Raw genomic sequence first — 18,103 nt, forward strand, 5'->3', positions numbered from 1 at the left:
ACACTGACCACAAGGTTCCCTTTTCTGTCTTTAATTCTTATCCATAAGCTTTTGGCCTGTTCATGGCAGTTCTTCAAGGATACTTCTTCACACTCTATCCATTTCCCAACATAGAGGGTAGTGCCTCCACCCCTCTTTCCTTGCCTGTCTGTAGCCATCAATAACCACTTACCATTAATTGTAATGGAATAGTCAGGGGTACATCCAGCTCTAACTGGCCATGGCCCTCTCTGTCACACCTTAACAGCACAGCTGCCACCTGCAGCTGACCGTGGTACCTGGAGCAGAGACCAGAGATCCTGTGTTTTCCTGGAGCATGTGCTCTGGTGCCTCTCATTATTTGCCATCACCATTACAGAAGAAATCCAAGCCCTCTGGTATCCCCAGGGAGGTTTCCCAGGCAATACATACATGAGATCAGCTCCCTGTCCCAGTCAGGCACAAAACAGAGTTAAAGTAGGATATAATCATAAAATTACTTTAGCTCTGATGGTCTTAGGCTGAGTCCAAGTATGTGGGGAGTCACAGTATGGTTGGGCTCAAAAATCCCATGTCAGGTCTAATACAAGACTGGGGGGTGGGGGGGGAGGGGGGATGTCTGAGAATCCCTTTGATTTGAGGGATGTCTGAGGAATGCCTGAGCATCAGCTTTGGCACTACTACCCCGGTGTCTCTGTGCTGCATGTGTGTGCTGGGAATGATGGAAGGTTGGAGTGAGTAGAAATGGACCTGATGGGCAAGCAGGAGAAGAGCCCAGGGAGACTTGAGGCTCAGAGAGGCCAGTAGCAGAAGAAGGTATCTGGACAAAGTGTGAGTTGGCAGCATTTACAAGGACTTTGCCCAAGAGGCCCCTGCTGACCATCCATGGTGGTCTCAGGCACAGTACTGCAGGGGGAGGGGACAAGCCCTGCAGTACCTGAGAAGCCGCATGCCAGCAGTTGCTCCGAGGTAGACAGGTGTCTCTTGGTGCTGCTTCGAGGGAATCACCTCTTCTGCTTGTCGTAGGCACTGTGCCAGAGAGGGACCTGCCTTCTCTGTGGCATGGGAGTAACCTGAGATCCCAGGGCCTGCAAGAAATAAGGACACTTCATTGCTCAAACCCCAAGCGTAACCTCACAGTATGATCATTAAACTGTATCATTACTGCACACAGCAACATCAGATTCAACCACCCCATTTCTGAGGAGTTTTAGAACTTCTACAGCACCAACTAACCATGATGCATGCAGGGACACAGGTCCCAGCATCTGCCATCCGCTCTGCGTGCCGCATGCTGAACTACCAGTGAGGGCTGCAGTGATACAGATCATTTGCTTAGCGTGTCCTGGACATCTGCAGGCTCATCTCTGCTTCTGCCTGGGTGTACCCTGGATCTGTGCCTGAAAATGCCTGATCCTTCACTGTGCTGGATCCTCTGGGGGAAGATGCTGTCATCTGTTTGTGTATTGTTTGCTCACACTACAGCAATGAGTGTTTTGCAGCTATGCTCTTTCATGATAGCTCGAAAAAAAAATTCATTGTCTCTCTTTTCCATGTGTCTCCTGGTGAATGGGCTGCCCTAGGAGCAGTGCCTGCATGGGCAGCTGTAAAGCCTGCTCCGTGTTTGCCCCAGGTTGCAGTGTGCTCAGTGTGCTGCTTGTAGTGAGGTATGCTGCATCACTGAGCAGCTATCACAGCAGTTTGATAATGTGTGGTTCTCTCCTGTGCTGTAGACAGGCCTGAAAAGACCCCAGCCAGGCTCTGTCTACACCTCTCCTCCCCCAGAGTGCAGGGATCCACAATGGTTTACTCTATTCCTTGTCGGGAAGAAGTTCTTCACTATGAGGGTGGTGGAACACTGGTATAGGTTGCCCAGGGAGGTGGTTGAAGCTCCTTCCCTGGAGATATTCAAGGTGAGGCTCAACGAGGCCCTGGGCAGCCTGATCTAGTTGAAGATGTCCCTGCTGACTGCAGGGAGGTCAGACTAGATGACCTTTGGAGGTCCCTTCCAGCCTGGACCATTCTATGATTCTGCGATTCTGTGATTCTATTATTCTGTGTGCATCCTTGGCTTCATTTATGCCTTCCTAATCATACAGTATCTACATAGCAATTAAATAGAGCAAACAATAAATAATGGCACATAATGATATGTGTAAGATGAGCAATGCTGGCCTGCAACCCTGCCAAGTAAACCATGCTCTTCACCTCTCACTGCCTGGCATTCATTGGCACTTCAGCAAGGGAGTATGCAGGTGTTTTAAGTACATTATTTGGTATAGTTATTTCCAAAAAGCACTTGCTTCCAAGCATCCTAAAGCCAAAGGGAAAAACTGATCCAGCTTTCTTCCCAGGAATGTCAGACGTATATAGCCCTCGTGGGGAGCAGATGGGTATGCATTAGCTCACAGATGATGTGACACTGTTTTCACTATTGGCCTCTTCCTCCAGGTTTATCCTCCCCAACCCTTGGGTTGCATTATCTCTTCTTCATGCCATGCCCCTTGTACAGCTTAATTTTTTCCTCTTACCTTCAACTTTACACACCTCCACCTGCTGCACCACCCCAGTGTCGTTCTCCTTCTCTGCTGGCCACTCGTACACATAGAGGTTAGTGTGGGACGAGCCTGCATCCAGCACAATCCCATACTGTGGGCAAAACAGAGCCATCATTGCACCTGAGGCACCAAACCAGACACAGTGTGTGCCAGCCTCTGTATGTGGGGGGAACTAGAAATGAACAGCCTATCTGGAAGATGTGGGAACATGCTGTGTGATTACTTTTCTCGGTAGTGCTTCAGTGCAAAGTTTGCATCAAAGGATACAAGAGCAAAGAAGCAGCACAACGGGGACTGATTACTTAGGAGATGACCCCCTGTGAAGCCATAACTGTTTTTACCATGAAGATGTAAAATGAGATTTTGGGATGCACGCAGCCAGAAAGAGTGGTTAGCCAGGCCCAGCAAGGGCAGAATAGTCCTAACTCTCCCAGCTTGACTTGTTTTCCTATAAGTGTTCCAGCTGGAAATACCTTAATGTTCTTCGGAAGGGGCTTGTTTTGGGTCACTGCTACAGCAATTAAAGCAATTACAGCCAAAGTGGAGAGGAATCCCAGGATGAGTAGAATCTTTCTTGTCCAGGACATCTTTGGTTTGCTATCTGTGAACAAAGCAGAAAAAGGATGTAAGTATCCCAGTAGCCTATCTTACCTCACACCCCAAAGACCTTCAGGTCTGTTTCTGCAGTTCCTGTGAAGCATCACTTCATCCCTGCTCCCATCTCCTTTTCCATGTCCTCATACGAGACTTCTTAGAGGCAGAGCTCAGCCTTGTTATCCTGCAGATCTTCTCTCATGGTATGTGTCACATCTCCATGGGCTATCCTGTGCTAGGTGCTGACAAAGGAGGATGGTTTGCCTGTCCTTAAGATACCTGCAGGTGACTGAGCAACCACATAGCAAAAGAATCTGTATGGGGCAAGCACCATCTTCTGTAGAATAGAATAGAATAGAATAGAATAGAATAGAATAGAATAGAATAGGATAGGATAGGATAGGATAGGATAGGATAGGATAGGATAGGATAGAATAGAATTAACCTTCCCTCTAATTCTTACCCACAGGCACAGAACTTGATAATTCTTAATCTCTAGCTTCATGGCATATAGAGCCTCCCTGACGTACAGGGCCACCCCTCCACCCCTTCTCCCTCACCTGTCTCTCCTGAAGAGCCTGTAGCCATCAATTATGGTGCTCCAGACATGTGAGTCATCCCACCACATTTCTGTGATGGCAACTACATCATAACAAGGCTTCCAGCTCCTCTTGTTTGTTACCCATACTGCATGCATTAGTGCACATGCACTGCAGCTGGGCTGCTGGTTTCACTCCTGACTCCAGTTTACCACCCTCAGACTCCTGTCTCGGGGGACCGGTTTCAGCCCCTTCCCCCTTCAAATCTAGTTTAAAGCCCTGTAGCTCTGCATTTGGTTTAATAACACCTGGGAAGCTGAAAGAGCAGACTGCCAATATATCAACTGCTTAATCTTGTGGAACCCAAAGCTTTAATCCCAGGACATTTTGTCACAGTATTGCTTTGTGCTTTGGTTTTTTACAGTGTTTATAACAACGTCCTCATTGCTGGTCATGCATTTAGGAAGTGTAAGGCTATGGCTAACATCTCGGTACATAATAGTCAGCTCAGACAGTGCCGTCCTGCACCCTTGGCAACGCTACATAGAAACTGTGATATGCACTCCACAGGGTAGTTAAGAAACCCATGGAAATGTTTTGATGCCACTTCTCAGGAGATCAGCAAATTATGAACAGCCTGTATTTGCAGAAATAGCATAATATGGTTAAAAAGCACACACTTTCCAAACCATATACCACTCTGATTCCTTAGCTGATATGTTTGGTATTTTCTATCTAAATATTAAGTTTTTTTTGTGGCTTAAAATACACAGATACATTAGAATGCTGTAAAAAAAACCCCAACCAAACATTTATGACTGATGGAAATAATTAAAACCTGTCATGGTTATACTGAATACATAAATACCTGAATGGGTTAGTGGCTAGTATGATGCTGTTTTTCATATTTTCCTGCATTGGACTCTTCTATGTATATCCCATGGTAGAATCTCATTTCACAAGCCAATTCTGGTATTGCTTAATAAAATATCATCTTACAACATGTAGCTCTGGAAAGGGTATCAGCAAAAGTATTTTCCAGATTTGTAATCTAGGTATAAATTCAATTTATAACCAGTAAATAGCTTTGGCACTCTAGGGGACATACTCGCTCCTTCTACAACCCCAAACCAGTTTCTACCCACACTGATGCTCCATTGATTATCTTACTGCTCACATGGGTAGTAATTTCTCTTCTCATTATAGAAAAATATTCTTGGAGAGGTTTAGAAATACATTACAGGTCATCCAGGGTGACAATACCTCATGCATGCAACCACACTGACTATCTTCATGCTACAAGAAAGTAAGCTGACTGAACCTGCCCTTCACTGACATCACAGAACTGGAGTTCCATAGGTCATTCTGCAGCCCTTAGGTGATAGTGAGTCAATGCTCAAAATCCATCTGATACCCAAGGACACAAAAGCAAATATGAAAAGCATTCAAGTTCTGAGCAGGGTCATCTTCCAATCATTCTGGTTTAACATGGAAGGTGGTCCCAAGCACCAGAACTGTACAAAGTGTTAGCCAACCTTAAAAATGACCCCCAAAACCTAGAGTTATTTCCAGAAGCTAGCCTAAGTGAAAAGAAGCAACACCTCTCTGGAAATTTGTAGCTGTAGACAAATAATCCCTTCCCACCTACCTAGAGAAAATGGAACCTAAACAGTGCCAAGAGAACTTGTTTTGAAGATCTGGCAGGCAGGTCCATTGGAAACCTAATGCTGACCTGGAACTTCACACTCATTGTGCTCATTTGTAAATCTGCTGAGGCTAACTGAAATTTGGAAGCTTGTTATGCTCACATTTTATGAGTGCTTGCTAGAGCAAGCATGCTTGCCAATATCTCCAAGAATGCAGCTTAAAAAAATAGTCTAGTGCACATACCAGACAGTAGGAAGTACAAATGCATTGTATACAGCTTTATTCAACCCCCCCCCCGAACTCATGGCTGAAAGTGATTAGAAACAGCAGAGCACAATAGCTGGGAGACTTTTCTTCTTATTGGAGAGAGTAGTTGGCCTAGGTTATAGTATTGAGCATATACACTGAACAAAAAATATTGTAAAACTAGAAAAATGAGTAAAGCCAGATGCATTAATGTAAAATTAACAGCCTGGTATAGATGTGAAGCTTGAAAACTGAAACTGCTGCTGACATTCATATAGTTATTGCCAATCTATAAGATCTTGCCTCGTGGCAGCCACTAACAGCTTCACTGGGTGTTTACTGTCACAGGAACAAATGATGGGTGACTTTGCATCAGTTCTAAGATATTCAAACTTCCTGTTGTGACGGGTATTTTCTGTCTGCAGTAACTTTTCAGCAGCCATGCTCAAAGCAGCAGCATTAGCAGCAAAACAGGAACAGTTTTCTCACTGTAATGAGAAATAAAACAGCTGTAGAAATGCCTTGTCTGTAGGTAGAGGCATGATTGTAATTGCCTTCATCCCACCTGCAGCCTGAGATTAGTCACTTTTTTTTTCCCAAGGCACATTATGCATTGGAACAGGCTGCCCAGGGAGGTGGTGGAGTCACCATCCCTGCAGGTGTTCAAAAAACACTTAGAGATGTGGCTTTAAAGGTCATGGTGGTGTTAGGTTGACAGTTGGTCTCAATGAACTTAGAGGTCCTTTTGAACCAAAATGATTCATGAGTATTTCCTTATTCTATGACTATTCCTGAACATGAATTTTTGGATCCATTTTAGCTCAGTATCACAAGCACTTTTCAGGACTCTGCAGGTTGCAGATAAGCAATTTCATTGCTGTATCCTATACCAGAACATCCATGTGTGTGCATCCACTGTAATGCTACCAAGCAGCATTTTATGGAACTGTTTCATTTAGTGGTGGGCTTGACACTGTTAATAGTTGGATTCGATCATGGGGGTCTTTTCCAACCTTAATGATTATACGATTTAAGAACAGGCACAAAGTGATAAGCATAATCCAGAAGGTAGCCTAGCAAAGCAATAACCTTCCAAATAGTACTCTAAGTGTGCAGACCTGAGTACTTGATTATTAAAAAAAGCCCCACAAAAAGCCCAACAAATGACAGCATTAACAATCCAGATACAGAATTCAATGAAATTAAAATAAAACTCACCTGCCATGTGTCCCTAAATGTATTTGAAGGAGTTCCCTTTTCTTCCCGCTTGGTTACCTCCATCAGCTTTAGCCATAACTGCAGACTCTGCAGTGGCTAAAGAATTAACTTATTTCTTAGACTACTCCAGCTCCTTTGCACCCATTTTCACATTGCTGAATGTCATGCAAACACTCCTCAGTATCCACTAAGTGTGGCAGTGCTTGACCCTCTAGCACCTCTGATTGCCAAGCTCCAAGACCCTTTTTTCACTAGCAGTTTTCATCAGCTAAAGATTAAGTGCACGTGATTTTCTGTCTCCTTGCCCAGCCAGGACCCAAACAGAGACAAATCTCTGCTCTTTCTCCCATACTCCCCACTGTAAGTGGTGATAAAAACATCTGATAAGGCCAAAAGTTGGCATATAAATTACACTGCTTTTCTTCTTCCACATCACAAAGCTCAGAGCCACCTGGTGATGGAGTCCTGCTTGGCTGCACAGGCATTAAGTATTCTCCAGATGGTGAAGCACATCTCTGTTTCTAATTTAGGTCTCTTTGGTTTTTTGAAGGGGCTTCAACTGGTTCCATCCAGTGACTAGTGCAGGTCCCAGAACACAAACAGATCTAACATCCATTCTGTCTCTGAGCTAGCTATAAACTGAGAATGACATTGGCAGCTACTCCAGCTAACAGCAGTTTTTCTGCAGAAACCCTGTCGCTCTTGGTGAATAAACCAGGAAGCACTACACTACTGTGGGAGGCAGCTCTGTGTGAAGGCAAGGAAGCAGGATTGTCCCCAGTGTCTTCCAGAGCCTCAAGACAAATGGGACAATTGCTCCTCCAGCTGACATCATGCCAAGCTGCTGGCAGCTCTGCACACCAGGAGATGTCACTCACAACCAGGGCTGCCCACCATCCAACTCCCTTCTCACCGAACAAGACTTTGCAACAAATATTAAAAGGAATTAGGCAACTGTCTGCAGTAAAGAGAGGCTAAGGCTGGTTTAAAGGCTAAAATTAGGATTGTCAGAAAAGGAGAGATGCTGTGCTCCGTTCAGATAACCTCACTGTGACTCATCATGTCTAATACAAACAAATGCTGTTGTAAATTCTGGCTTAGCACACCAGTTAAAGTTGATGCTTGTTCTTTCCTTTGGATACTCAGGCTGTTAAGAAAGGATCTCAAGAGGCTGTACTGCAAGGCCATCACTCTTCTACTGCACAAGTACCATGCTGACAGACAGTTCCCACCATTACCTTTATGCTCTCAGCACACCTCTGCATGGTCAGAAATGTTCTAATTTTCAGTCTTATTCTAACTATTGCCCAGTCTATTCCCTCTTTGTTCTACCTCTGTCTCAAAACTTCTGCAACTCCTAATCTCCCTGGAATTTATTCTCATAATCAATTTATAAGCAATGATCCTTTCTGGATTTTTGTCTTTCCAGCCTTCTCTATCTACTTGAACAGTCCAGTATTCATTCTCTGCATACAAAATAATCTGTTTTTATTCTTAAGCATTCTGACCTGAGCTGCACAGACTAGTGTGCACAAACTGTACACTAGTAGCTTCGCACAGTAATGTACCAGGAGATGATACAGTCCCAGCCTAAACAAAGTGAGGTGAGGATCTATAGTACCATAGACATGACTGCTTACATAGACAGCTAGTGCTAATTCACCCCAGCACTTCTGCACAATCCCAGCAAATCCACATTTGGTCACATTCAATTAAATTAGCCCTGGTATACGTTGTAAGCAAAGGGAGTTCCAAGACACATTGCCTGCTGCCCACGAGGCTTGGAGTGACGACAAGAGAATAAGAAGGCATCTTATGAATCCTGCCGATCAGCTGGCAGCTACCTCTCCTGCTTTTCACCCACGTTGCTGCTACAGTCTGTTGGGAGTCTCTGTAATAACTGATTTCCTAAGTACATGTCCAGCCTTTGGGGGAGAGCTGCTAGATGCTCATGCAAACAGGAATATAGTCTGTGGAGCTCCTGAGGCTAAACATACCAGAGAAACACAGTGCAGTGCTGGGACACCACTGAATTATGACCCATCAGAAAGGGACACAGGCATGCTTGAAGACTGAGAAACCAGGAACAGTACGGATTGAAATGAGTCAGATGCCATTGTATTTTTAAACCAAGGAACAACTTGCCTGCCCAACTGCCAACCAAAAGAGCACAGGAGCCCATAGAGGACGGGTGCCTGAATCCTTCAGCAGTCTGAATGCATTTAGCGCCTGCAGCCAGCTCTGTGGTGCAGGGTGGATAGCTTGGGCAGAAGGAGCATCTGTCATCTTGCAGACAAACAACATCTAGGTCAGCACAGAGGCCAGTAGGCAGAGGATCTGGCAATGCAGTCTGTGCAAATTTACTAATTGCAAGAATTCATGTCTATAAAGTTCCACTGGCAGTCATGGCAGGTAAAAGGGATGGGAGACATCAGAGCTGCTGTTCTTCAAGGTAGATAGAAGGGACACATATCCTCCTGCTGAGGGAAAATGGGGTTTTGGTAGTCACAAAATTTATCCGGCTGAATTGCACACTTGGTGAGGTTGCTGAGCTTGCATCAGGTTCTGAGGCACACTACCTAAAACGTATTCCTGTTCCCAGATTCACTGCAACCAAATATCCAAGTCCATAAACATTAAGAAAAGGCACAGTGCTTCATTTATCAACCCTTTACTGAAATTTTCTCTGTCCCCATCTGACTTCTTAGTCATTCTTCATCTGCCTCTTTCATTCAAACATGCTCTTGTCCTAGGAAGATTTTGCTGCAAAGTAATGTAAACCATCTGTTTCAGGCCAACATATTGGAAAAGTCTTTTCTTAGCCTGTCGAGAGGCTCAGGTTTATCTTAGAATATACATACAAGCACATATACAGTAAGAGAATTGCTGTGGTTTAAGAATTCAAGCTCCAGATCAGGATTTCACATCACTTCTTACAGCTGTTACATGGAACAGTGTGGGAGAAGCTGCTCCAAGTGTTAATTATTCCTATGGCAAAGATCACGGCCCTAACACTGGCCTGATGTCTGTCCCATCTTGTGGTGCTATATACAATTATAAATGCAGATTTATTGGATTATGTTTTTCCAGATTAAATGCTTGTAAGTACTGAAGTACAAACACTTGAAATGTCAGTGAAACTGCTAATCCAAACAAAGTAATATGTTTGTTTTGGATACCGTCTTTCAGAGACATTTGATACTTTGAAATCACAAAGCCCTGCATGGCTCAAACCCCAGCAGGCTTCTATGAGTCTAGGCTAGGCAGCCCAGTAGAGAGTGCTTGAAGTAGTTTGTGCCATATGCACACACACACACACATACACACACACACACATACATGTACATGTCAGTGAGCTGGAAGATGGAGCAAAAACTATGCCTGTATCTGTCATAACACCAAGTTTGGAGCACAACCACACTGACAGATAGAGTTGGAATTCAAAATAAGTTTGATAAATAAGGCAGAGCCCAGGGAAAACACCCAACTCACTTCAATAAGGACAAGAGAAAAGACAACATTTAGAAAACAGCCATTGCTCAAAGACTATCATTAGTTAAGTAGCACTTCCAGAGAAAATATTCTTGCAGCTATTGCAGTTTTGTAGTAATCCTTCCTTCTATGTATTGCTGGTAAAGACTCTTATGTCCAGTTTTAGACATTGTCTTTCAGGAAAGATGTAGACCACTTGAAGAATCTCCAGAAGAGAACAAGAAGATCAGAAGTGTAAAGACTTTATATCTGAGGAAAGATTGAAGGAACTGGGTTGTTTAGTTTAGAAAATAAAGGGAGGGAGATGTGTTAGCTGCCTGCAGACGAACGAAGTCTCTATCTGCCAGCACTGTTGTAGCTGTGCTCCCAGCTCTGCCTCCTCAGTTTGGAAGGCAGGGAGTTTGTGAAAACAGGGCAATGCACTCATAAGCCACACTTAGCAAAGACCGATGCAATGCACATGCTCTCCTTGTGGGATGCAGATGCATTTGAATAAATCCATTCCCTCCTTCCCCCAGCAAAGCTCCAGTTTGCATTCAGAGAGAATTCAGCCACAGCAATCATCCTGCTATATTTTGTGGCGAGGTTGTAGTAAGGGGGATGTTCGTCTGTTCTACCATTTTGCAAGTAACAGGACAAGAGGAAATAGCCTCAGATTGCACCAGGGGAGGTTTAGGAAATATTTCTTCACTGAAAGGGTTGTCAGGCAGTGGAAGTGGTTGCCCCAGGGAAGTTGTTGAATCACCATCCCTGGAGGTATTTAAAAGGCATAAACATGGTGCTTAAGTGTGGTTTAGCAGTGGACTCGGTAGTGTTAATTGTTGGGCTTGATTATCTTAGAAGTCTTTTACAGCCCAAATGATTCTAGGATTCTAGGATATGCCATTCATATCTACAAGAATGCTGGGGTGGAAGCACCTCATCCTTTTGCTGCTTTTAGACTGGTGACTGGGACATGGCCAACTACACACAACACATTGGAGGAGCCCTGTTTTCCTGGAAAAAAGAAAAGCTGATGGCAATCCTGGAGAGCTGGCGGCTGCTAGAGGCTGCAAAAGCCGAGCGGCGGCAGCAAAATCCGAACACAAAGGAGCAGCAGGCAGCACAGAGGCCCCTTCGGTCCCTTCCGCAGCCACCCGCACAGGCGGCAGTGCCACAGAGGAGCTTTGTGCTCCAGGCAGTCCCGCGGCTCTGCTCACTACTGGCCCTGCAGCATGGGTTTGCTGCTGGAGGGGTGATGTCTGGAGGGTTCCAGGAGGGACCCCCTGTGACCTGGATCGCCCTACCAACAAAGCCCCCATTCACCCTGTGAACGAAGTGGATTCCTCTGTTAGAGACCTTCCAAGAGCACCCAGCAGTGCTGCTCACCCTCCTTGGCTGCTCTGTAAGGCACCCACACTGCCTTCCCTCCCTGCTTCATACCCACTCTCCCTGTTAATATACACCATCCGCACCAAAGATTCCTGATGCCTGGGAATTATATAGGGGAGAGAGTGTTCTGGCTTACATCACAGCAGCCAGTTGAAGATACTCAATACTTTCAAATACAACCATCAAGTGGCAGGATACTGTGGAGACAATGACCTTTAGACAGTTAATTTTCACATTTAGATGATGTTTACTGGTTTCTAAGACTGTAGGCAATTTGTACTCGCTCATTTCGTTACGATTCATACATCAAAGAGGTTTTCAAATCAGAAGAAACAACTGTTATCAGTTAACATCAGTCTCCCACCAGGCAAGTTCTGGCATTAATTTTCTACTAGCCCATCAAAGCTGTATTCTAGCTGGAGAAAATTTATTGCTGCTACCCATAAAGCTTGAAGTTTCATCAGAAAATATCTAGTGAGTGCAAAATGGTTTCCCCTCCCCCTGCGGCCCCAGCTTAGAGTCTAAGTTATTGCTTGAATATATCAGGCTGTCACAGGATATGAAGCCTTTTTTTTATTTATTTGGGGGAAATGAAGGACCATAAAGCACTGATAACTTTTCAGTTTTGTTATTATTGACAGTTTTAGTATCCTGAGTTCTAATGGGCTATTGGCACTGCTAGGCTTCCTTTTGTTCTCAATATCCATAAATTCTTTCTCTTCTCTCAAGCAACCAGCACCAGAACCAGAGGACACAGTCTCAAGCTGCACCAGGGGAAGTTTAGGCTGGAGGTGAGGAGAAAGTTCTTCACTGCAAGAGTCGTTTGCCATTGGAATGAGTTGCCCAGGGAGGTGGTGGAGTCGCCATCCCTGGAGGTGTTCAAGAGGGGGTTGGACGTGGCACTTGGTGCCATGGTTTAGTCATGAGGTCTGTGGTGATGGGTTGGACTTGATGATCTTTGAGGTCTCTTCCAGCCTTGGTGATTCTGTGAATTTTTGGTCTTAAATTTTCCTCCCCTTATGCTTCTTTTGACCATTTTCTACACTTTCCCACTTTAAATCTACATTAATTGCAGCTTCCTTTCCCCCCCCCCAAATATGCATCTTGTAGAGATTCTATTATTTTTTCAAATTAGCATAACATTCAACTGTCAGATTAAAGCTTTTGGAGAATAGAATAAGAAGTGAATAGGCTGCTTCCGATTAGCACTCCCATTTGGCTGGTTTAAATGCTCCACTGATTCAGCTGAAGTTGTTTTAAATGTGGGAAATCACTTCTTTTAAGAGCCACTAGATGTTATTTGTTGACACAGAATAAGTGCACATTACTTGTACAATAATTCATAATTCTCACAGAAATGTTTCTTTCTCTGTTGAGACTGGGGCCAATGTGCATTGTCCTTGTGCTGGAAGCAGTGCATTGAAAATTATGAGATGATCACCCTGGGTTTTGAGGGATTAACCTGTCATTCACTAAAATCAACCATCCTATCAACTCTTGTCATCCCTATATAGACAGTCACATCCTTCTCTCTCTCTGACATCCTGTCTGGTAACGGGCACTAACCTTCACCTGCTTTGATTGCTTGTTTCCAGGTCGGCTCCAGGCAGCCATTGTGTATAACTACTTAATTACTGTTGTTGCTCTTAAAGGCAGCAGGGCCACTACTTTAGTAGAAAGTGGTGAGAGGCCTGGAGCACAAGCCCTATGAGGAGGGAGCTGGGATTGTTTAGCCTGGAGTAGAGGAGGCTCAGAGGAGACCTTATTGCTCTCTACAACTACCTGAAGGGAGATTGTAGCCAGGTGCGGGTTGGTCTCTTCTCCCAGGCAACCAGCACCAGAACCAGAGGACACAGTCTCAGGCTGCACCAGGGGAAGTTTAGGCTTGAAGTGAGGAGAAAGTTCTTCACAGAGAGAGTTGTTAGCCATTGGAATGGGCTGCCCAGGGAGGTGGTGGAATCACTGTCTCTGGAGGTGTTCAAGAGGGGATTGGACGTGGCACTTGGTGCCATGGTTTAGTAGTCATGAGGTCTTGGGTGACAGGTTGGACTTGACGATCTGTGAGGCCTTTTCCAATCTTATTGATTTTATGATTCTACGATCAGTGATGTGTGAGTCACACCACCAAGCAGTACAGCCCACCCATCCCCTCTGCCCCATCAGCCACCTGCACCAGGGGCATGTGGAATTTGTCACAGCAAAAGAGAGGAAATAGCCTCCAGAACAACCATTTCCCCTCTTCAAGACTCGTGCTGGGTTAGCAAGTTCAGAAACTTGCCAGAAACACCAAGTCCTGAGCACTGTACATGCTGCTATCCCCAACGGGAGATTCTGGCAGGCAGAGTGACTCAAAACACATTCAAACCCTTTGCCACCCACAGCATGTTCTACACCTGGCACTTATATTCATGTCAAACTATGCCCTCCTGGTAGTCACCAGTTTTTCTGTATACTCTCTCCACTGATGACCTCTCCTGCTTTGAAGAGGTTGAGGCTGCTAAGCCCCTCACTGCATCTCAAGGATGTTTTTCTCTGGATCACACATTCCTGAGATCCCCTTCTGTGTTGAGCAACATTACCACTTTCAAGGGCTCACTTCCCCATCTTCCAAAAACAATGCAGCTGCCCAAAGTACCACATGTGAGCACACAGAGCAGCTGTCCATGATGCTGCAGACAGCAAGAATCTGAGCTTCCCGAGTATTTCTGCACAGCAAAGTAACAAGCTTTTCTCCTGGGAACTTCCCACCCAGGACCAGAAACCATTGGAGACTAGATGCAGAAGCACAAAAGCTGTTCCAGGCTGGTGCAGCATCAGCAGAACCACTGGCAAAGCCCCTGGATGATGAAGGCGTGAATGTAGAGGGATAGGTGACACCCAGTCCCCAGCAGCCTCTCATGCAAGTAGGTATGCTGGAGAACACTCCAGTGCTCATCTGTGAATGGGATATTGCCCATGCCTGGACTGTGGCACTCCTTGCAAGCATGATTTCCAGAACAGCTGTTTGCTCTTTTAAAGGAGCCTATCTCAGGCCTGCAGGATACCCAATGAGTTTTATCCCCCTTAACATGCGTAGGCTCATTTGCAGCAGAGAAAACTAGGCACCTTTCCAGCTCATTCTAGCAAATGAAGCTAAAGGACTCTTGCTAACCAGGCAGGGCAAGAGCCCTGCTGCCTCCTTTCAGTAAGCCAAGGTTAAGCCTGCACACGTAAAAAAGATATCTCTCTAGTTAAACACTTCCAGATTTGCCTCCATACCTCCATCTGTCAGCACTGGTGTCTCCATTCCTCACTGCACAGCACAGGACAGAAAACAGCTGGGACAGCCTCAGTCTTCTGCTGGGGAGTGCATCCACTGCCTCAGCTTTGTGGAAAAATATGCTGATTTTTCAGAGGTCAGTTTTAATACCTAGGATTCCCACTAACCATTAGAAAAATTCAGCTCATGATATTTGGCACGAATTTCACAGTCTGTTCCACATGCTGCTACAATTTCCATTTCAAACAGCAGGAAACAAATTACCCTGTGGTATTTTTCAGGACAGCCAATGGGAAGAATATGTGACCAAAGCCTGTTGCAGGGCACAGGCCTCACCAGAGGGTGTGAGTGTAAGAAGAAATACTTTTTAGAGGCTGCAAAAGTAATGAAAAGTAAATTTTCAAGGTCAGAGAGCACCTTGCAAGGGCTGGGGCCTCATGCAGACATGGAACAAAACAGCAAAGGAGTTTTGCTGGATGAATGGGCTGATGCAGGATGTTATTAGTCTCCAAAGTTCAGATTACTTATTACTGGGACATGCCATGAATCCCAGGGAGAATTAGGCTCAGGAAAGGAAAATTATAATCAAAACATGGTTTGGCCTTCAACCTGTATATATTAATTATTCCCCACCCCCTACCTCCCCACAAAGTCCTTGGCTCAAATATTTCAAAACACAAACATGAAATATTCTGAATAATGGGCATGGGCACACAGTGGTAGTAACAAAGACAAGGGGTGGTCACAGCAGCCTGTCCTTCTGACAAGTGCCTGAGCTGCCCTTTCTGTGTGCATTACATGCAAGGGAGGCATTAAACCACCATTATTTCTGGGTGACCAAGCAACACTCACACATCTGCAAAGTGTGCACCCAAAACTGGACCCAGCAGGTGCACATTACAGCTCTGACTTCTCACTGCATCTCCCCAAGAGGAATAAGAGTGAGAGCCACTCTCTGTTCCCAGCAAGAGGGGCAAGCAGGGAAGTCCCAGGCTTTCCTAGAACACTTGCCTCCAGCTTTCTGCTCCATGCTCTAGTCTGTATGTCCAAAGATGCTTACTGGGACAGAGAAGTCAACACTCCATTGCCAAAAGCCAACAAAACAAAGGTTACCTCATCTGAAGCAGCAACAAGATTGTGACACAGCCACTCCAGCAAAGGAGACAGACATATAGCACAGCAAAGAGCTGCCAGCTGGCCCTGTTCAGGTAAGTACAGCCCCTCAGCCCATGAGAAAAACAGCTACAGGTCTGCTGCTTCCCTGCCACTGATGCATTTGCCAGCCTCTATGAGAGCCATTCTCCTGCTGGTTACAGGAGGTTGGAGGTCCCAAGCTCAAACCAGAACCCACCTTCCAGCCACAGGATCCCCAGCCCAGCTGTCGTGCTTGCAGCAAGTTCCCATGAGCAAGGGCTTCTTTTCCCGTGTCGGGCAGGGGCATTGAAAAAGTTATTTATTAACAGCTCTGGGACAAAGGAGCAAGAAAGAAAACAAATCCATTTATAAATCAGCTAAAGAGAAAACTTGTGACTCTAATGGTCTCCTTTGTAATTGCTTCAGTGTGGCCTGGAGCTGCCCTGGCATCACTTCTTGTGATGCTGGGTCAGCAGAACAGGCCCAGCTGTACAGTCAATAACCTGATAAGGACAGAATAGCCCTGAAAAAGAAAGAGCTCACCTATGCTGTACCCAGACTTTTCTTGGTTTCTGCTAGGTTTTGGGGAGACTGATAGTGGTCAACAGTCTCACCACCAAATACAAAGAAGTGACTCACATTAGCGTCTACCTCTGCAATCCAGCACATATGCTTTCCCATGGGACAAGGTAGAAACAAGATAAAGAGAGAAAAACTTAGGAGAGCTTTCTCAAACAATACCAGCCAGTGCTCGCTGAGCTCTCAGGCAGGGCCATGCCAATCCCGAATGCTTTGCCAGACTTCTTCCTTTGATAACGTTTCTCAAGGGGGAAAGGAGAACAAAAATAACAAAACACTGTTTTGTTTAACAGTTACCCATAGCAGAGAGAAGCTGAGCTAAAGTTTCCAACAATTGTCAGTTAAAAAAATATCCTTAAATAAACCTGCTATGTGCTGTTGTTTTGGATTTTATTTCTTCTTTTTTTTTTTTTTTAACTTAAAACTGGCTGGGATAGGATGTGGATTGAAAGCCATATAAGAGCACACGGCAACATATCATGTTAGACCAACATTAAAATACTCAGCATAGCACTGACAGAGATGAAAGAGCAAAAGCCTCAAGCAGAAGTGGCAAATGGCACTATAACCCACTGAGAGGAACTGCACATCCAGGAAAAATAGATAAATAATGTCCAAGGTATCTATGGAAACCACCATCCTACACAGGAAACAATAAAACTTGGGAGAAGACAAACTTGAGATAACTGGAACTTCACATATTCTGAAGGACAATAACACCAACTGAAAGCAGCAATTGATCACAAAGAGGTGGGGACTCAATTAAAGAGATGTAACACAGGGAAACGAGGGCTAACAGGCTGAAGAAGTAGGAGCTGTACAGTAACTCTGTAAAGAGAAATCTGTGGAGCTGTCTCCTCAAAGCAGATGTGTGAGCCCTAGCTTTAAAATCCATTTATAAACTGGCTGGGCTCCCACAACATTCTTTGTTGGGAGGACACTCAGCAGTGGGTCTCCTCCTGGATCGTGATCTGCTCACCCTTTACACAGACATGTGGGAAATTAACTTGCTTTGGATGGGAACTGTGAAACCAAGAGGTTGGTGAGTAGTTTCAGCTTTTCACTTTCAATCACTGAAATCATTCAACAGCATTCCTTGCCCCTGTTTTGTTTTGCCCAGTAATTTTCAGCTCCCAGAGCCTCTCATAGCTTTGTTTGTACCTTTTTTGTCCCACTGAGCATGCCAAAACATAATCTTCAGTTCTGCTGGCTTTGCCGCTTATAAACAAAGGTTTCACATCTTTTTCTCATTTAAGAATGGAATAGTTTTTCACATAGCTAAGATACAGGAAATTAATCTAGCAATAGTGCAAGGCCTTATGAAGAAGGAAGATGATAAGCATTTTGAAAAATTGTTCCAGTCATACTTTCTCTCACCCACGCTTACTCTCCCCAGAATCACAGGCACTGATCTTGCCCAGGTGCTCTTTGTGTGTGATGGGACCAAGGATGCCAAAATGCCAAGTCCTTACCACATCTCTTGGGTT

The 18,103-nt window shown here is 44.9% G+C and overlaps 1 protein-coding gene across 1 annotated transcript in view; it reads right to left on the reverse strand.

Annotated features, from left to right (window-relative positions):
• ENTPD1 (ectonucleoside triphosphate diphosphohydrolase 1) overlaps positions 1-18,103 on the reverse strand; it is a 37,096-nt gene that overhangs the window by 8,767 nt on the left and 10,226 nt on the right. The window contains exons 2-4 of the mRNA XM_009908094.2: positions 3,011-3,138; positions 2,511-2,628; positions 917-1,067 (exon numbers count right to left, since the gene is read on the reverse strand). Coding sequence (XP_009906396.2) covers positions 917-1,067; positions 2,511-2,628; positions 3,011-3,138 — 397 coding nt within the window. The remainder of the gene's footprint in view (positions 1-916; positions 1,068-2,510; positions 2,629-3,010; positions 3,139-18,103) is intronic.

The sequence above is a fragment of the Dryobates pubescens genome, chromosome 8 (assembly GCF_014839835.1).
Source record: "Dryobates pubescens isolate bDryPub1 chromosome 8, bDryPub1.pri, whole genome shotgun sequence".
In the NCBI taxonomy this organism is placed as follows: Eukaryota; Metazoa; Chordata; class Aves; order Piciformes; family Picidae; genus Dryobates; species Dryobates pubescens.